Source organism: Pelodiscus sinensis, chromosome 21 (assembly GCF_052426305.1).
Source record: "Pelodiscus sinensis isolate ZL-2025 chromosome 21, ASM5242630v1, whole genome shotgun sequence".
NCBI lineage: Eukaryota > Metazoa > Chordata > Testudines > Trionychidae > Pelodiscus > Pelodiscus sinensis.
This window is the reverse complement of record NC_143072.1, coordinates 16,103,388-16,124,685: the sequence shown is the minus strand read 5'-3', so window position 1 is coordinate 16,124,685 and position 21,298 is coordinate 16,103,388. Positions and strand designations below refer to the sequence as shown.

At 42.9% G+C, this 21,298-nt stretch overlaps 1 protein-coding gene across 8 annotated transcripts in view; it reads left to right on the top strand.

Annotated features, from left to right (window-relative positions):
* Positions 1-21,298, top strand: part of RAP1GAP2 (RAP1 GTPase activating protein 2) — a 353,090-nt gene that overhangs the window by 257,336 nt on the left and 74,456 nt on the right. For 6 of the 8 annotated variants that reach the window (XM_075904876.2, XM_025179236.3, XM_075904878.2 and 3 more), the window contains 2 exons: positions 16,830-16,865; positions 20,131-20,175. In XM_075904876.2, the coding sequence (XP_075760991.2) occupies positions 16,830-16,865; positions 20,131-20,175 (81 nt within the window). Of the gene's footprint in view, positions 1-2,194; positions 8,286-16,829; positions 16,866-20,130; positions 20,176-21,298 lie in introns of those variants that run through there. The other 2 variants (XM_025179239.3, XM_025179238.3) reach the window with 1 other exon arrangement.

Here is a 21,298-nt window from a genome sequence, read left to right as displayed (position 1 = left end):
GTCTTCAGTGTTGTCAATGTGCAGAATTTGTTTCTTGTCTTCCACTGCTCTGTGTTGTTAATTCCTCTGATTATTATTATTACTTCAATTATAATTTATAATTACCTTCCTCGCTGCCAGAAGGGGAGTGCAAACACATTTAACGATGACCCTGGACAAATTACATGTTATGTAGATTTGTTATATCAATCTGCTACATCCAGGGCATGATTCATACCGACAGTGATTACACTTCCATTGAGTGCTATGCATTCTTGATTGGCAGCAAATGCAGACTGGCCTGATTTAATTTGATGCCACCTAGAAAGAATGGGGAAGTTATGAGCTATTGCTATTAATTCTGTCAGAACTATCCAGAGCTGGAAATACTGGATTGTGGGTATAATTAGACTTTCAAAACTGAAGCAAGTTGAAGAAAAAGAAGAAAGAAGGAAAAGACCTTTCCTTAGTAAGTTCCTACAGTCTTCTTGCTTTGGAGCTACTTTATATTTTAATGGGCTACTTTCCTAACAACCCAGTTCCTCTATCTGTCTGCCCCTGCAGCAAAGTGACCAGCCTGAATCTGGAACTTCAAAGCCTGTTTCCATGGAAATGACTAGGAAGGAAAAATTTGGTCTTGGAGGCAGCCGTTTCTCAGAGAAATTTCCCATTGAAGTCAGTGCATGTGCTGTTGGAGTCACTTCAGTCTTTCTTACTGTCAGTGTAAGAAAGAGCAGAGTCCAGCTCCGTGTGCCTCCATGAGAGAAGGTTCCCACACAGACAGCAACTTCAACCAAAATACTGAGGCAGAACCACTAGAAAATTCCCTGGATTCCCATTCAGATAGGGGTATTGGTTCCCCCAGACCGTGTTGGGTGGGGGTGGATTTCATTTTGAAGGAGGAAAAGCGGCATTACCACTGCATGTCTCCTCTTGGGTTTTCAACAGGAAGAGGAGCTTTAAGACTTCATACGGCTGAGGCTGGGGGCTGCAGAAGCCATGTGCAGCATTAATATTTCTTTTGGCTGTCCTGGTTATACCCAGTATCTCTAGACAAAGCTGTCCACTTTGTGGGCTGCACTTGGCCCCCGTGGGTCCCCTTGTGGCTAGGAGGCTTCAGCTTCTCTAGGAGGCTTTAGCCATCCCTGGGGACTTTGTGATGCTGGAGGCATGGACCTGGCTCATGATCAATCTTCCAGAGTGCCAAAGGTTTTCTTTAGCATGCAGGGTTGGGATCCGCCCCACTGTGCTGCTGTATGCAAAGCTGTGGGTTATTCCAACAGTGGTTGGGTTTTGTGGGGTGGGAGTGTCTGAAATGTTTTAATTTAAGAGACATAAAAATTCAAAACGCAAAGTCGACAGCTCTATGCCGTATCTCTTATCTCTTAAGTCTAGGGTTGCCAGGTGTCCGATATTGACCCGGACAGTCCGGTATTTTTGCCTCCTGTCCAGTAAAAAAAACCAGAAAATACCGGACACCTAAAATGTCTGGTATTTTCTGATTTTTTTCCCTGCCAGGAGGTGAAAATGCCGGACACCTGGCAACCCTATGACACATTCAGCAATTGGGCCCAGCCCCTCCTCCCCACCGGGACCCCCGGACCCTCCACCAGGCCCTCCCATCCCGCCGCTTACCTGGTTCCACAGGGGTTTGTCTTGTGGCTGGAACAGAAAAACAATATGGCCACTGGCAAAAAAGCCTCTTCTTAAAGAGGCCATGCTGATTTTTAATTTTTTTATGCTTAATAACTGCTGCTGGGGTCCCCCCCCCCTTTTTTTTGCTCAATAACTTTGGTCTCCCCCTTTTTTATCTCAACAGAATTTTTTCCCAGTGTTTTATTTTTTGGGGGGGGGGGGGGGGAGCTGTTTAGTATGTAGACGCGGGCAGTTACTTCAGGCTAGTCATTTTCCAAATGGCGACTGGCTGGAAATATGCTAATCAAGCATGGGATATTTAAATCCCGTGCTTCATTAGCAATTTCGGTCACCCTCATTAGCCTCCCTAGTTTGAACTAGGGGGCTAGTGTAGACGTACCTGCAGAGACAGAGAAATATATATATATATATATATATATATATATATATATATATATATATATATATATATATATATATATATATATATATATATATATATATATATATATATATATATGCATGTATGCTATCATGAGCTTGTGTGGCCTTTTCATATAGTACCATGAACTATTTTGTTGCCCATGAAAGCTCATAGTACTACGTATTTTTGTTAGTCTCTATGGTGCTACAGGACCACTTGATTTTTAAGTTATACTGAGGAAGGACTGTCTCTCATTGTATGTTGTGAATTGCCTGGCACAAGGGGGGGGTCCCACTCTTGTTTGGGGTGTCTAGGTATTGTCATGATACAGCTCCTCTACATGGTAGCTACTACTGTTGTATCTTTCAGGAGAGATTTTTCATCCAAAGGAAAGGTGGAAACAATGTGTTTTAGATTATATTTGAACCAGTCCAACCCATGTTATGTCAAATAAGAGATTTCCATTAATTTTAATAGAGGTATGTCTACAATACAGAGGTTTTTTTCAGAAAATGGCAATTTTTCCGAAAAACTTCAATTACGTCCACACTGCAGTCGCATTCTTTTAAAAGAAAATCGAAAGAACAGAGGGGTTTTTCTGACGTCGGTAAACCTCTTTCTACAAGAAAGAAGACTTTTTCCAAAAGAGGGAGTTCTTTCGGAAGAAGAGGAAAAAGGAAAAAACACAGATGCCCTGATGGCCACTCCCTCTGTCCATAGTAATCACAGCTTAAATGCAAGATAGCGTCCATTCAGTGTGGATGCTCTCTTTCGAAAAAGCAGATCGCTTTTTCGATGCGCTTTGTTAGTGTAGATGCGCTAGACGTAGCCTAGGAGTTGGTTGAAATCTTTAAAGAGTATGAGTATTCCATGCAATTAGACTGTTTTGTTGACTCATGAATGTAGTAAGCAAACAAAGTCCAAATGTAATGCGAATTTTTCACTAGCAATGTCCATAGCGCCTGTTGATATAAGAGGGGCAAAGAAATGTGTGGTGGACTCTTGCACACATATTGAATGAATAAACCAGAACACATGGGGTGTGGAAATTGCTTTATAATACACCAGGTGTGACAAGATGATGATGCTGCATCAGAAGATACCCTTCCTGTATGAGTAATTATTAATTGCTAGCATGTGCAGCAATTGCTAAATGTCTTTTAAATACTGTGTGATCTAACTGCATATTCATGGCATTAATTGGTCCCAATCTAATCTAAATTCCCACCGATCGTGGTTATAACTGATTATGAAACCATAATTAGCTGACTTTCTAGGAAGTACCTCTGATTTTGAGGCAGTCCAAAGGCAACTGGCCAGCTGGCTAACAAAGATGATGGTTCCTGTTGATGGCACCCAAGGGGGCCATCAGAGCTATTAGTCCCTGAATTCATCTCTTGTAGGTTTCATTCTGGTGCAGCAGCATCTTCTTAGCGTGATGCTAGAGCCTTGTTAATATGCACTATGTATTAATTTATTTAAAATAATACATACCTCTCCAAGGCTGTAGGCATCCTAACATAATTAATTATACAATAAGTGCAATTACATTAAATCTCATCAGCATTACAATCATCACAGGATCTCAGCCAGCCCGCCACCCCCTTCATTCATCATGCCCTTAGACCTTGCAGGTGTCTTTGCAGTATATCCAGAAAGTCACCACATTTGAGCTATTTTGGGCAAGGATGGGAGCAAGTCCCAGAGTAGGGATGTAAAGGCACATTTAATTGGTTAACCGATTAAATGTAACTGGTTAATCAATTAAATGGGGGACATGGGAGCTGGAGTGCCCCCCTCTGCAGTGGACAGGGGTTGCTCCAGCCCCCACCAGTTAATTGGTTAACAGGTTAACTTTTCATAACCTTATCCCAGAGTCTTGGAGCCTTCACAGAAAATTCCCTGCCAGCTGCCTCTTTGATAAGGAAAGGGGTCCAGATTGGGCACCTATGCTGACTACAATTCGGGGGTGTCATTTAGATAGTGCACATTGCACATTGATAGGTCTGTGTAGACCCTGCGGGTGTGCACTAACGGTTACCTAGTGCACTATACAGTGGTACAGCTTGAAACAGTACTGTGTGTACCTAGAAAGAGAGAGCCCCCAAAACCTCTGGTTTTTTGACTTCTCCATAGAACTCAAAAATCGCTAAAAAATAAATCTAGAAACATGAAATCATTAAACTCCAAAAACCCTAACTGTAGGTCATGACTCAATCCTTAAATTCCGCTTGAAGACCATTTCAATGCTGTATCCCACAGCACCGTAGGCCTCTAGTGAGATGCTCTGGTCAGTCAGGCTACATCTACACTGCAGCGCTAAATATCTATTCCACATCTTATCAGCATGCCTGTTATTTCAAAATATAATGGGCTTGCTATTCCAACATCTTTGTAAACCTCATTCCACAAGGATTAAGGGATGTTTTGGAATAGCGATTTATTTTGAAATAAGTGCTGTGTAGACAGTGCCAAATTTTGAAATAAGCGATTTCGAAATAACATTGAAATAAGATACACAATTTGCATAGCTCAAATTGTGTAGCTTATTTCCAGCTCCGGGTGCAGCATAGATGCACCCTAAGTGAGCCACTATTTCCTGCATCAACATCAGCTTCTGAATGATTTTGAGATGGAGCCCCATGTAAAGAACATTACAATAGTCTAACCTTGAGACAACAGAGGCATAGATAATAGTGGCAAGCTCCACATCTGAAAGGCAAGGGTGTAATCTCCTAGCCAGATGCAGATGGTAAAAAGCTGACTGGGTCATCAAACAGCAGCTGGGGTCTTAAAGAATGCCCTAAATTGTGAATACTAATAACTAATGGCTGCCATTCTCCCTGTACTCAAAGGGACTGATAACACTTCCCAACCATGGCAGGATCCACTGAGACTTTTGCAAAATATTATGTGAATAAGTGCAGTAAAAATGAAAGCCAGGATAATATCTGAACAAATGTCCTTTGCTCATATACTTTGATAAATATTGGGTGTAAATTATGTAGCATGACAGTAATACCCTATTATGTGTTTTGCAAAAACAATGGTTTACTAATTTGACAATTCATCATCATCTTTGCTATCAAATCTTTGCTGAGAGGTGGGGAAAGATGGCTACTTTTTTGTAGAATACAGATGGTGGTTAGAATGGAGTCAGTAGTTATCCTAAAGCCCGAAGATGTCCAGTGAGACACTGACAAACCAGTCAGCCTGTGTGTAACCCATAAGAACTTAACAGGAGACATTACAATTGTAATTAGCACAATCAACTGATATGTGAATTTCAAAGAGGTGTTCTAGACAAGTAATCATCAACACATTCACTTGTAGTAATAGAAATCAAGCACAGAGGCTATGTGTTTTTGTCAGTATCTACCTATATCTTGTTAGAAGTTTAAGTGTAACTAGATTAGCCTGCATATGCTAATTTCCTTTTATGTCTCAGTTGCCTTAATTATATATGTGTCTGTATCCAGTTAGTTGTAAGTCAAAGATGTAAGATATTGCAGGAAATTAATAATACTATCTACATTGTCTTCAGCGTAACTATCTGTGTTATATTGGAGGACCAGCTAACTTCCTTATGTGAATGCGTGGAACTAGTTTACCTGTGTATTCATAGGAGATAGAATATTTGCTTCAAAGCAAGGGTCCACAGGCAACCTGCATTGCTTCTTTTTCCTCTGGGGTGTGCGACGGGGAAGTCCCTGCTTGACAGTATCTGTGAAGAAGCAAAATACAGGACTAACAAGATGGTTTATTAGATGATGAGCTTTCGTGGGCCAGACCCACTTCCTCATTGCCAGTCTGCTAGAAGAGCTATAAAAGAGAATCCTCTGGCCTGATCTTGGCATCTCTAGTGTGCTTAAACTTTGAGCAGGGAACACGCAAGCCGTAGGATGGCTCTCTGCACACGACTATTGGAAAGAACCCGACAATGCTTGGAAAGTCTCTATAACAGAATTTACATCCAAGCTGCCCTTGGATTCTGACCTGTTGGGGTGATTCCTGAGAGACTTTTAGAAGCTGGCAGTGCTTTCTGTTGCTGCTATGATCCTGAAGCAGGAGCACTGGAAATCACTTGTATGTGCATTGATCTTTTAATCATTTGTAGCTCTCTGCTTTCTTTTTCCCTTTATTATTAAATCTTTCGTTTTTAGTTGCTAAAGAATTGGCATCAGTGGGATTATTGGATACGATTGAGACTGTGTCCGGTGCTTTGGGATTGCTGAACCTTACATGTGGTGAATCAGGTTGTCAGTAACGCCTCTCTGTATTCAACTTGGCAGTGTAGGTGGGAGCCAATGGTTACATTGCCTAACAGGGGCTGTGTTTGTCTTCCAGTTAACCAGCATGGTATTGTAGAAGCTGGTTTGTTACAGGCTGGGTGAATCTAATTATAGAATTTAATCCCAGTCTGGGGGATTGTCTGCCCTATTTCTTGCAGTCTGCCCTGAGTGTGGCATTGTCAGTGTGGCCCGTCCAAGCACCTGCGCACACCAGGAATACTATAAACAAATGGAGGTGGAAGTGCCATAGGATTTCCTGAAAATTGTTCTGATGGTGCACACAGTCCTGTTCCTGTCACTTGTGAAAAACAGCTGAACATTCTGCAGAGATTTAAAACTTTTTTCTAGCACATTGTTTCCCCACTCATTCGCGGCGCAATATGTACACTGTGCTGCTAGCAAAGAAACAGATGCAGCCGTTAACTCATTTGGAGTAATTATATCTGTCGGATTCGCTCCGTGCCTTCTAGCTCTGATCCGCTCCCTCCCTTCAGCTTCCTTTCCTAGGAACGACAAATGCGGAGAGTTTGTGTGTGCTCAGTACTAAGGATGATGCCTTTTTCGCCCCAACTACGTAAACCTTCCCAGCATGCTACTGTCATAGGGTCTGTCCTGCGGATTGATTCGAATGGTGTCTAAATTCTGCCATCCATGAAGTGGTATTGTCCACAGTTTAGTGTAGGGAATTTGGGATAAGAGGACCTTTGGGCTTCCGTCCTGCCTGTACCACATTATGTGCTGTATGAGACTGATGATGAAGTCCAACATCATCATGGTTACAGGTGAGGGGAAAACTCTATGATGCTGTTCAGATTTAATTTCAATAGGAGGTGTCACGGTGACCCTTGAGGCAGATAGACTGGCCGTGTTCTATTGTGAGCTTTCGTGGGTAAGACGAGCTCATGATTCTATTAGTTAGTCTCTAAGGTGCCACAATACTACTCGTTGTTTTTAAAGTTACATGCTGTTCGTCCATCGAGGTCGATGAGGACCACCCAGTGTCATCAGTTTAGTTGGGGGTGGGTTCGGAGATGGCTGATTAGTCCAATCTGAGCCCGAAATTGACAGTTACAGTGAGGACATGAATGATCGGACTGCCGACCGGAGGAAGAGAAGATACCAGCCCTGGACTTGCAAAGAAGATGTTTTTCTGCAGCATAACACAGTCTCTTTTGTTCGTGGGCTATTGCACCATCATGTATTCGTCTGCGCCAGGCAGAACGATCAGCAGCAATACTCTCCCAATTTCCAGGATCTAAAGTTACATACTAACATGGTTAAAAACATAAAAACGGCCAGACTGGGTCAGACCAAAGGTCCATCTAACCCAGTAGCCTGTCTTCTGACAGTGGCCAATGCCAGATGCCCCAGAGGGAGTGAACAGAACAGGTAGTCATCAAGTGATCCCTCTTCTGTCACCCATTCCCAGCTTCTGAAAAACAAAGTCTAAGGACATCATTCCTCTTTGTAATCCTGTAATTTCTCCTCCCCCCTCTGTTCCATGTGCAGCAATACTCAAATGCTACTCAGCGCTTTAAATGTCAAATCGATCTATAGTTTACAGGTTGCCTTGTAAGTCAATGTGAGCGTCACATCAGAGAAGGGCTTTGAATCCACTCCAAGATGTGAGTTCGAGGCAAAGAATTCTTTCTGTTCAAATCCTGGTGCATGCTTCCTGTACAACCTGTTTCGGGCACACTGCCTTCTGAGTTGACCCACCCTTTACACAACAGCCCCGTCATGTCTTACTTGGAGAAACATTAACAAAGGGAGGGGACAGGTTTGAGAGCGAGTTCTGCATGGATGATCAGGCTGGCATCAAACTTCAGGAGCTCCTTCTCTGATCACAATGAGGAAGTCCGGCAGCAGCAGCTTTCAATGTGTTAAGAGTTTGCCCTGGCTGCTGCAAGGAGAGGAATGTTGAGAAGATGATGGATTTCTTAAGGAACTTCTTGGTAAGAGTTGCGCTGACAAGGGGAAGATGGGTGCTAAGACGTATGTGCTGCCTACATGCCTCAGTGCATACCTTGTGGGATCATTAGTGGTTGTTTTCTAGCATGAAGATTCTGAGTGTAATTTACAAGGAGAGTTTCAAACTGGGCATTTGCTAATGACATTTTTCTTTGTTAAATCTTTCAAATCCATGGCACACCTTGACTAAAATTTTACTTGCCTGTATCATGTGGGAGTTAAATAAATAGTGGCAGATATGGCTCTAAACAGTCCACAGATCATCAAATGTGGAGAGAATAGAGTAATCATGTTGCCCTCATAAAATGTAAACATTAAGTCTGCATTCTTCACCTTTTCCGTGGTATTGGAGTTTAGCTTGAACAGTGTTTAACCGTGGGGGAGTTTGATATACAAGTGCAAGAGAGCTATGGATTAAAAGATTTTTGTGCATTTTGCATTTATAAACCCAAGTTATTAGACCAGTTTGTCTTGTCTGTAATAATGAGATTATTTTCCTCTGTGACATTTTGCTTTCAGTAGGATTTAAGAGGAGCACATAGTAACTTTAGTTTTGGAACACCAGTTGCACAAGAATTGGGAAAGTATAGACTTCCTATGCTGGTAAACTTAAAGCTAAAACAGACAATGTTACATGCTGATAAGAATCACAAAAGTGCATTTGCTTTAATATCAAAGATGGGAACTTTTTGTGTGTGTGAGTGTTATAATAGGATGAAGCTTAAGTATGCAGAAGTACCTAAGAGCTACAAACTGTCCATGTTATATATTTTTAAAGTATATACTAATTTTGCTTTATGCTAGAGCACCACTTCAAAGAGCAGGCCAGATCGTGCAACATGGTACTGGCTGCTTTGTATTGTACTACCAGTGTATCCTGGCCCCACGCCTGTTCTAACTGGCTCTGGTTGGGTCCTGCCACCTTCACTGGCATAGATGTGATGTGAGATCGAAAAGCACTCAACATAGAAGTCAGATTTTCAGAAGTGCACAGCACCCAACATTTCCCAGTTGTGGACGGTGGATTCTTTTGATTGTCTGGCTTCTTGGGACATTGGTGTCCCCCTCTGACAGTGTAGCACTGTAAAAAGAGGCAAGCGTGGGTTTGCCCCACATTGTGTCATTCCTCGGTTGTGCCAATAGCCTTCACAACCTGGAGTAAATAAGAGCAACCCCTAGTCTACTATTACAGTGAAAATTGTTCTCTAGCTAATGTTTTCTCCAAATGATCATACCCAGTTTGTCTATTTTCTTCTCTTCTCTCTGGTTTTTCATATGTAGACAAAAGCCTTTTTGTTTTATTTTTGGAAATCTGGGTACTTACTGCAGAGTCTGCCGAACAGCTGCCTGAAGTGTCGTTTCTCTCCAACACAGTGCTCCCCAGATGCAGGGGACCTCTTTAAGCCATTAATGAGCAGTGAACAGAATCATGGCTACTACTCCCATCTTCCACATTATCCCCCTTTGAGCTGCTCCTGCCTTCTCTCAGCTCTATAGCTATTGGCCCACACCCCTTCTAACTGGCCACCTGGGCTCAAGCTGTTTTCTGGCCTCTACCCATTGTGAGCAAACAAAGGAATGAAGAAGACAGTGGGGGAGGAGAGGAGTTGTTTTCATACCATGCTTCCTCTGTTTAATTCTGGAAAAGCCACCTAATTGTTTAATGGGAGTGACCCAATATTCTATAAGCATGTTTTAGGCAGATGAGTAGCTTGTTTCTATTTTAAGACAAGGGATAGGTCGCTTTGGGGAGTGGGGATGAGTAGGGGGTAACTGAGCGTTCAATTGAATTACCCAGGGATTGTTTGATCAAAAGATCCGAAATGACAAATGACTGAAAATTCACAAAGTGATGCATTAATCTAGTTTAGCTTGGCTGGCTTGCTGGAATCTTGCCACTAATGTCTCTAATAGCCTGTGTCTGTATTTGCCTGGATTGGGCTTGGCTCAAGGGAACTTTCTATTTGGTTACAAAGTCTGTCTTATTTAGACTTTCTGGGCCAATTTTCCACCAGTGCTCTTTCAGATGGGGCCGCCGTGCTTGTGTTCAGTCTCCACAGGCAGACGTGACATCTGATACACACGCTTGCAAATATCCAGGGTGCCTTAAGCATGAGGTCCCGGCCCCCTGTGAGGCACATTCACTCGGGCTGCGCGAGGAATGTCCACATGGCATTATAAACCCATCCTGGGATTTCTGGGGCCCTACACCGTCCTATTAAACTGGTGTCCTTATGCCCAATGGCAACTAATTCAAGTCTTTGTTCAGGCCAAGGGAGACAGTGTCAGATTTGCATATGAAGGTCAGTTCTGCACTCTCTCTCTGTAGTTGGCTTGAACTGGTTAACATATTAAAACACCAGCTTTCCTTACATTCAACACTCTATTGACATCAAAAGCTAAGTACGGGACACTTTCAGCCACTCAATTAGTCTCATTAGCCCCGGGGGTTACAATTGATGGGTACTTTTTTTCTCCCTCTCCCTTTTTATTCTGAGGGTCCCCCCTTTTTTTTCTCTACTCAAGATCATCGCATCTGAAGAAGTGGCTTTTCCCATGAAAGCTCACGATACTGTGTATTTATATATTTGTTAATCTCTAAGGTGCCACAGGACTACTCGTTTTTAAAGTCACAGACTTACATGGCTACCCCTCTCAGACAATAAACTCAGAAACGGATAGTATGTACCTGGGGTTGGCAAATGCTTGTTCAATGGCTTCATTACCACTTGAATGGCTCTTTCACGGGTTCAGTGTTTGGTCAATAGGTCTGGCAGACTTTGTCACTTTTAAGTTAACTAGTGCCTGTCTGGAGGAAGCAGAGCCACGGAAGAGGGATAGGAAGAGGTGAGAGGGTGGACATTAAGACCCAGTAGAGCCCCAGATTTTCAGGTTCCCTACAAAACTGCATATTCTGCATTTGGGTAAGGTTGGCCCTGTCCATAGAATCTGACTTTGTGCACTTAAGTCTTTCAAAACCCATGGTGGAAGGTTCACACTGCATCGTAAACCTGGGCTTACCACTGCTGGGTTCGTGTCTCACATTTGTGCTAGTGCATTTCTGCTGCACATTGCAGGCCTTCTGACTCAGGTCTGGGATGTGAGCTGCATCTACCCTGTGAAATGACAGGGCTTGGACCAAGCTTCAATGGTATTTGGACTCTGATGGACCCTCCCCACCCTAGCAGGGTCCTAGGACCCAGGTCCTGAGTGGTTGCTGACCTGAGTCAAACTGATTTGTGTGTGGACAGAAGGGGTTTGGGGGCACAAACCTGAGTAAGAGAATCTGGGGTTAGTGTGCAGCCAGACATACCCATGAAGCCCACGTGATGCTGGAGGATACAGATGAAAGCAGAGGGGAGTTTTAGAGGTGAAAGCCATTCGTCAACTTGGAGGCTTCCACCAGTAAGTGTGTAGAACTGGCAGAAAGGCTGGAGTAGGTGGTCTCAGCCTCTTTCAGTCACATTTTCCCAGCATGATGAACCTGTAGAGCCACTCACTCTATTCTTGGAATGGGCTGATATAGTTAAAGCATTGCCCATTAAAAAGGAGCTTCTTTAAAGTTATACGGCACCTAAAAAAAGTGGGTAAAATCTAGAAACTATTTTAGTTTCTCCCAAAGGTGAAAGGAATCATTGTTTTTAATTGCGTATCTGTATTCCAGCAGCACATGCAGTGTGCTAGGCACTTTCCAATAAAGGCACACTTTCTGCTCAGATTTGAGTATTGGGTGGGAGCAAATGGAGAGGGGAGGGAAGTCCACAAAGTCCGGCTGGAAAGTGGGTAACTTTTAACAAATAGTGAGTTCAATGCCTGGGCCGACAGCTATGCACACATGGAGCCCCAATGAAGCAAATGGGCATCCAGGCAGACAGGGCGGCCTGCCCACACACTTGAAATTGTAGGATCAAGGTAGTGAACCACCTGATACTGAGTCCGATTTATGAGGGGCCCTGCGGGACTTTTCATCAAAGTTCCTAACTTGTTGGTTTCCTTAGACCATTTGCCATGTAGCCCATTGTTCATAAAACCATGCCAGCTAAACCATTGCAAGGAGCTGTATTCATGGCATTCTTGATGTGGCTCCAGGTGTACGGGATGACCTGAGCTGTAGCCTGCGAAATGCAGAATCCTAGACTTGTCTTGCAAGGGAAGGGAAGAGAGCAACGATTTGCAGGGATTGTTTGAAACAGTCCTCATTGTAGTTTTGATGTCTGCATGCGAATCTTGTGGTTATTATGGATCTTCATTGGCCTCGTTTCCTTTTATTTATCACTAGAAGATTTACCCGACGTTGCTCGGGCCCTTAACTCACTTTTTGTTTTTCTTCATTGAAATCGTTGTTCTGGGGTGGGATGGGGGAGGAGAGGTTCAGTGTGCAAGTTGCCCGGGGGAGAGAGGACAAGACAACCCCAGCCCTCTCTCTCACTGCACCAGCTTGGGGCCAGGTGAGAAGCACCTCTCCGTAGCTACTACAGCTGCAGTGGACAGAGAGAGGGGAGGAGTGCATGTCTTTCAGCTGGGGCAGGTCCAGGTTCATCTTCCCCCTGCACTCCCCAGCCAGAGTGAGGAAAGGAGCAAACTGTGCACTTTCCCCTCACTTCCTGACGAAGGGGAACAGCCAGTAATGTTCCTGTATGAATCGGGGTGAGGAGAGCTTCCGCCCCTTCCCCCATACCTAAAAGGCACCTGGGGATGGGAAGGTTGGGGCTGGGGTAGTCCCGGAAGCAGGGAGGGTATGCCCTCAGCCAGCTCCTTTCACTTGCCTGATGATTCTGTTTCTTTTCTGTGTCGTTTGATGAGAAGCAATCCCATTCCAGGCACATCCCATTATCCTGGTATAGCCAAACCCTGACCTTGCTTTAAGTTATGAGAAGAGGAAGCTGAATACTGAATTTGGTGATACTAGCTATTACCATTTAGGAGGAGTTCTTGAATATATAGACAGACAGACAAACTCTCTAAAATATATAATAGATTGTTTAAAGTTTATCTCCTGCAAAGTAAGATCTTGCGAGCCCCGTTTGAAAATGTTATGTGCAAATTTCATGCGCTCAGATTTGTATGCACAAATTGAGTAGCTATAGCCAGCTGTTTTTTTTGCCTTACTTTTGAACATAAACGGTCACTTTGTGAACAACAGTGGCGTGCCAGCACATTGTCCTTTTCTTTGGCTTACAGTGTGCCAATGCCTGTGAAGTTTGGAGGTTTTTTTTTAAAGCTTCAGCCTCCGTGTGGTCATGTGAGAATCTCAGCTCTGTTTTTGTTTTTAAATCCATTTCTCTCTCCCTTGGTTGCAGAGAAAAACCTGAAAATGTGAACCCTCAAGGCAAAAAACCCCCAGGGCAAATAAAAAGAACCCCAATCCTCCTCCCCTTTTTTTTTACAATATAATGATTTTAAGCATATGTCATGATTTTTGAACTGTAGGTTTTGCAATATTAGTAAAAAGTAGTTTATGAGCTACAGTAAAACTGAACATAATTGAGACAACACATTACTTAATAGTTCAGTTGAACAAGGTGTGATTACCATTTGGAATATTATATTGCACAAATGAAAAGCAAACTGTGAGTCATGCAAAAGTGGCTGTTACTCCTGATGATTGTTATTAAACTGCTACTGGGGTGGTCATATTCAATATAGTCATATATTGACTTTGCCAAAAAGGTGAGTAAGTTCTCAAACTGCTGTCTTATTTTGTCCCCTGTGCTGGCCGGTTCTGTGAGAGCCAAGTACTTTCAGTGTTGTTATTTCAAGAGGGACTGAAATAGGGTGAAACGAATTGCAGAGGGAAGTTAAAGGGAAGTAACCTTATCACAATAAACAAGGAAAGAAAGAGTAGGCAGGGCAGGAAATAGCTGAAGCATTTAGCCACCTACTGCTAATTTCATGTATTCAGTGACATTGAAGACCATAAATAATTTGCATATAAGAAGGTAACTTGGCCTTAGGGAAGCTCTTGGGAGTCAGTCTTGGCACTCAAATTGACTGGCAGGTGTCATTGGCATGTCTGAGACACATGAGGTGCCACTTCACTGAAGCAGTGAGTACACTGAATTTCTGTGGGTCTGCCTCCCTGCCTACCTATTTTTGCTCATCTCTATTGCATCTAAACCCTGGTCTAAGGTAACTGTGAAGTGGGTCTGACAAGTCGAGAAAGCCTACGGCTTAGGTAGAGGGCCAAAAAGCCCCGGGTGTGGGTCTCAAGCCACATGCTTGGAAGGAAAAGGGATTTTTCCGCAATGGGGGTGAACCAAAAAAAAAAAAAATCAGGAAGGATTCTTACAGCTAGGTTTTCTTTGATCAGTCCTGCCCTCAGGCTCCATGGCGTTCAGCCCTTTCTCCGTCATTTGAGATACAGTAATTAATGTTGAGTGGGGCTTTGGTTGTTTTAGTCAGGAGGGTTCATACCAACAGTTGGTTCTCTGCCCAGGTCAGTTAGCAGAATGTGGTCTATATGGCCCAGGACATGAAGTTGTAATCAAACCTAGTTCTTGTTTCCATTGAAGAAGTTTAAAATGCCAGGCTCTGTTTCTACACAAAATGTAGTGCAAAAGTACGGCAAGAGCTGGTGCTGCTGATTCCCAGCATGTATCACGGCTGGATAACAGCAGTTTTATCAAATCTTTCTCCTACACAATCAGCTGATTAGTTCTGGGGGCTTATGCTGTGCAGGGGAGGGGAAAAGACCTACTTTATTCGCAGAGGGGTAGCCAGCCATATCAGTCTGTAACTTTAAAAACAACTTTTTTAAAAAAGAAAGAAGTGGTCCTGTGGCACCTTAAAGATTAGTCTCCATTGTGCCACAGGACTACTCATTTTTTTAAAGTTGTTTCTACTTCATTCACGAGGTTCACACAGAAGCCCATCAGAACCTGAGGAAGAAAAGTCTTCCCTTTGAGAGCAGCTCTTCAAACACTGCTCATATACCTAGTTACCTGCTAAGTTATGTGTCTGTTTGGCCTGTCCTCTGACAAAGTGTGTGTGAACCACAGATCCATTACCAGATGGAAAGTCAGTTCTCCTCTCTTTCTCTCTCTCTGCATGCACATACATGCATGCAATTATATTGTCCTCTTGTTACTTCATGCGAAAGTATGAACCCCAATAATGCTGCCACTAAAATGTCTGACCATATTTTTCTCTAGCGGCCGCCATTCATACAGGATATAAAACCAGGTGTGCTAATGCTGTGAGCGGGGAAATGTTTTTCTTTTAGCAAAAGCACAGAGCTGGGAGTCATGACTTTGGAGTTTTAACCAATGCTCCCTCTAATCTCTTCCATCCATGTGTGGATTTTTTTCCACCCATGTGCAGAATAAATTTTTATGTGCACTGATGTGAGTGCAAATGTGCACCACCACTAGAAAAAAAAAACCTAGCTGTGAGAGTTCAGCTGATCAGCTGGGTGGCATTAGAATGAGTGGCCGCACAAGCACTCAGCTTACAAGAACATAAGAACATAAGAACGGCCGTACAGGGTCAGACCAAAGGTCCATCTAGCCTAGTAGCCTGTCTGCTGACAGTGGCCAGTGCCAAATGCCCCAGAGAGGGTGGACCGAAGACAATGATCAAGTGATTTGTCTCCTGCCATCCTGCTCCAGCCTCTGACAAACAGAGGCTAGGGACACCATTTCTATCCCCTGGCTAATAGCCTTTTATGGACCTAACCTCCATGAATGTATCTAGCGTCTCTTTAAACTCTGTTATAGTTCTAGCCTTCACAGCCTCCTCTTGCAAGGAGTTCCACATGTTGACTGTGCGCTGTGTGAAGAAGAACTTTCGCTTATTAGTTTTAAACCTGCTACCCATTAACTTCATTTGGTGTCCTCTAGTCCTTATATTATGGGAACTAATGAATAACTTTTCTTTGTTCACCCTCTTCAAGGAACTCTAGTTTTAACCCCGGCTCTGCTACTGACTTACTGGGTGACTTTGGGCAAGTGACTTCAACTCGGTTTGCCCTCATGTTGTAAATGGGAATGAAAATATTGCCTTGCAGGTCTGTTTAAGATTGAATTACTGATGTTGGTAAAGGTGGTTTACATGGCCCTGCTTTGGTACAGGGTAGGCCACTCGACTTGATGACTTCAACCAGACATTTCTATCATTTTGTAACCCTATAAAATACTTGGCAGTCCTCAGAGAGGAGGCACTACAGAGTGTGAACTACCATTGCTGTTTCTGTATGGATATGAAGATTTCATGGGTTACCATCACTAACAGTAACCACCTACTCCAGTTACTTAATTGTTATGAGGTTATTTATTTTTTTACTGTCACAATTGTCAAAGAAAAGATCTAATATTAATCTCCGAGGTAAATTAATTGCTTTTATAAGCTCCTCATTGAATCACTTTTCTCCTCTTGAGCTTTATTGAACCTGGGTCAGAACCAGACCCCCAGTTTGAAAGTTTTCAGGGGGAGGGGAGATGTTTAAAATCCAGATCCAAATCTGAATTGGGCGAGTTGACCTCGTTTCTATTTCAAACAGGCAAGTGATTTATCTTTCATTTGTTTTTCAGTCTGCAGAGTTCTTTGAGATGCTGGAAAAAATGCAGGTGAGTAGCATGACAGATATGTTACAGCACCCCCTCATGCATTACTTCTCATTAAGAAAGCTGTCCAGAATGACAATAAACAGATACAGTGCAGATAGCAAGTTCCCAAACCAGTACGTGGACTTGACATGCATTTAACATGGCAGGGTGATCTTGCAATACACAAATTATATTTCATCTCATGTGTGGTTAAAAATAATATTGTCCTTGTCTAAACTAGTCAGAGAAGATGCTTTGGTACTAAATCTCAACATCAAAAATCAGATGAAGATGTATAATTTCCCAGAAGGGTATTGGTGAACAGCAGTAGCTCTTAGTCCTTTTGGGTATGTCAACACTGCACACTTATTTCGAAATAAACTATTCTGGAATACTTATTCTGAAATAGCTTATTTCAAAATTGCACATCTACACTGCAGGGAAGCCTCAAAATTAGTCCGAGGAAGGCTTTGCATGTGCTATCTCCATTTAAAGCCCCAGGAGGCACTAGGGAGGAATAACTTAGAATGGGGCTATTTGGAAATAGCAGCAGTGGAGCGTCTGCACATGCCTTATTTCAAAATAACTGTTTTGGAATAGGCGTTATTCCTCGGAGAATGAGGTTTACAGATTTCAGAATAAGCCATCTGTTATTTTGAAATTATCGGAATGGCTGTGTAGATGCTTGCATTGTTATTTTGGAATAATGCTAGTTATCTCGAAATAATGGTACAGTGTAGGCGCACCCTGATTAATCAATCCATATAGTTGCAAAATTCTTTGAAAGCACCTCCCAGCTTTTAGTCTTTCTGGGATATCAGTAAACACTGGCACATGCCACCCAAAATGTATACCAATTATTTTCAGGTGCATCAGATTGGGTGTGTCTAGACTACATCCCTCTTTCGACAGAGGGATGTAAATTAGGCACTTCAAAATTGCAAATGAAGCCGGGATTTGAATTTCCTGCACTTCATTTGCGTAATCGCGTCATGGCGCTCTTTCCAAAAAGCTCAGTTTCGAAAGTAAAACCGAAGTCTAGACGCAGTTCTTTTGAAAATGGAAGCCTTTTTTGAAAGATCCTGTAAATAAAAATGAGATTTACAGGATCTTTCAAAAAAGGCTTCCATTTTCAAAAGAACCGCGTCTAGACTTCTGTTTTACTTTCGAAACGGTGCTTTTTGGAAAGAGCACCATGACGTGATTATGCAAATGAAGCGCAGAAAATTCAAATCCTAGCTTCATTTGCAATTTCAAAGTGCCTAATTTTCATCCCTCTGTCGACAGAGGGATGTAGTTTAGACATACCCATTGAGAGTCAGTATGTCGGTCACCTCACAATTTGAGCAGTCAGAAGACACCTGCCATATGTTGTGCTGGGACACTGTTGGGCAACACAGCTCTGATTCAGTAAAACTGAAGCACTTTAAAACATGTACCTGGCTTTGAGCATATGAGTAGTCTCCCAGATATCAAATGTAAAGTGCCTGGATGAATCAGGGCCATAGCACTTTGTGGTATATTTTGTGGTATTTCCCTGAAATGCTCAATATGTTGGTAAGAGCAGCAATCTGCGGTTGACTGTAAACAAGGTGACTTAATCCATTTTAGTGCACTTGGCATGACATGTTCCTAAGTTGCCTCATAGGCGATGGCTATGCGTGAACTAAGGGTGTAATTCCCTGGCTTGTGTACGCATAGTTGGTCTAGTTCTCATAGAGCATAAATAGCAATGTAGCCATAGAAGCACAAGTATTGGCAGCAGTGTTCCCTGTAAGCTGAACGATTGAGCAGCCCCCACTGCCCCGGAGAGATTCAAATGCCATCCATCTGATTAGCAAAGCCAACAGCATGTGTTACTATTAATGGTGCACATCCACACATGAATTGGTGCACAGAACAAAATTTATTCCACACGTGGATGGAAACAATTAGAGGGAATATTGATGGGCAGCGGAAGCCCAGATGAGCCACCTACCTATGGTGCCATGGCGGCTCAGCCAGGCCTCTGCTGTCGCTACCTGTGGTACCGTGGCTACACTGCTGTTTATATTCTTGCTAGCCTGAGCATGTGTACACAAGCAAGGGAACCACACCCTTAGATTACAATACGGATATATAGCCTTCGAAAGTATGTTTTTGCTAGAGCTATGCAAATCATGGAATTGGTGCTTTGTTGGCAATTTTCAAGAAAAAGAACTGGGGAGAAGGGTTTTAGTTTGAATTGTAAAGGTAACAAAATAATCATTTTCGGTCAAATGAAACTTTTTGTTTGATCCAAAATGAAAGGTTTCAGTGCAATTTCAAGCATTTGTAAAACATTTTTGGATTGTTTGAGCTTTTCCGTTCAAAATGACTTTTTGTTCCACAATTTCCTTTAATTTTATTTTTTTTTACAAAAGCCCATTTTGTTTTAAAAGTGTTGACATATAATGTTTTGATTTCCCTCTGTCTCCTGAATTTATTTTAGGAAGTTTTTGACTAAAACGCTGTGGTAAAACATGAAATCATAAAATGTTTTGGTGTAGCTGAATGTACAGTTTTCCAAAATTTTCACTCAGCCCTTGTTATTACAAGAGGTTAGCTAACACATGGAAACTAACATGGGAAAATCCCTGTGTGGACAAGGAAGTTTATAGTTTTCACACATGTTATCAGATCAAGCTAAAAAACACAATGAGCGTCCTAGCATAACCTCATTGGTCACTGAAGGCTGGTCTACACTAGACCAATACTCTGGAGCTTGAACTTCTGGCATTCGGTTTAGCGGGTCTGATAAGGACCTGCTAAATCGAATGCTGAGGGCACCCCCGTCAAAGCGAAGTCGACAGGAGAGTTTCTTCCATTGACCTCCCGCTGTGGAGCCGCCCCAGAAAATCGATGCAAGATATGTTGCCTCCAGCTACGCAAAGATACGTAGACTCCAGCTACACAGTTCACGTAGCTGGAGTTGCGTATTTTGCATCGATTTTCTCCGCCAATATAGACCTGGCCTAAGGGTGTGAAAAATCCACTTGCGGAGCATAGTTAAGCCAACTAACTTTCAGTGTGAACAGCATTAAATCCACAGAAGAATTGTTCTGTAGACCTAATTACTGCCTCTCGGGGAGATGGATTACTTACACCAACAGCATGGAATGCCATTGTAGCACTCCAAGGGTAGGTTAGCCCTCAGAGTAGTAATTTAAGAGAGATTTCACTGCAGTGCAATAGCATTGTGTTTTCTTCCATTCCAAAGCAAACATCTTAATTATTTACCTTATCATTATTATGTGTTTAAAAACAGGCACCAAAACCTGAAGACCAGAGAACGGGAAGCCACAAAAATAAGGTTGGTTTTGGGATGGGTGTGGGTCATTCTGCAGAACTCTCAGAATAATATTCTGTCTCTAGAACTAGGGATTTCAGGGGATGCTGGTAAAGGATTTAAGTGTTATCTAAAGACTTGGGACTGATTGAATTGCAAAGATAAAATAGATGTGCATGCCAGTCTCTAATCTAGCCTTAGGTCTCAGACCTGTTTGTCTTTCTGCTGTGAGCTGCTTAAAATGGTTTGTCTTTTAATCGCATCGTTGAGAAGCTTATATTAGTAACTGAATGGGGAAATGGTTCCATTATATCCTTCTGCACTGGGGTATTTTGAAACAACGAATCCCAGGACGAATGGAAAAATCACACACCCCGTCTCTCCATTGATGCAGGGCAGGTTTTAAGTCCAATTAGGTGCTTCAGTCCCTGTAGTAACCTGCAGGTCTGGTTGCCTTTCTACACGGCTCTCATTTGTAGGAATGGCAGAGCTCGCCCTATTCAAACAAACTCACAAAGCTCAGGATATTGGTAGCAGGATGTGAAGAGATCTTTATTTCTGCAGCACTACACTGCTTGGCACCGGAAGGGGCCCCCTTGTAGAGCCAGTTACAGTTTCTTGATTCTGCACTGACCTGGCCCTATCATCAGAACAGTCAAAGGGCTGCAGTGGGTGAGGGGCGGCCCGTCCATATAGGCGAACTAGGCAGTCGCCTAGGGTGCCAAGTTAAATGGGGTGCCAAATGGTGGCGCAATATCATTGAGGGGCTTGGAGGTGGGGGTGCCAATTGCATGATTTACCTAGGGCGCCAATTGCTGGCAGCTAATCTAGGTTGGCCGCCCCTGGGTTGTGGGTTATAGTTGGCACTGGAGCCTCTTACACTCACTCACCTCTCAGATGCTTGTATCACCCTTGTTACTGACACCTCTAGATTGTTAACCCCCATTGGGGAGGAAGTATTGGATATGGGGGACAGAACCATACAAAGACAAAGTGACTTGCCCAATGTCACACATGAGCTCTGTGGCAGAGCATGGAATTGAGCTGTGATCTCCTGAGTCCTAACCATTGACCATCCCTCCTCCCATCTGGGTTTCCACTAGCAAATTCTCCTCCATAAGGTGAATTCTTTGTTGGCCATTTACAT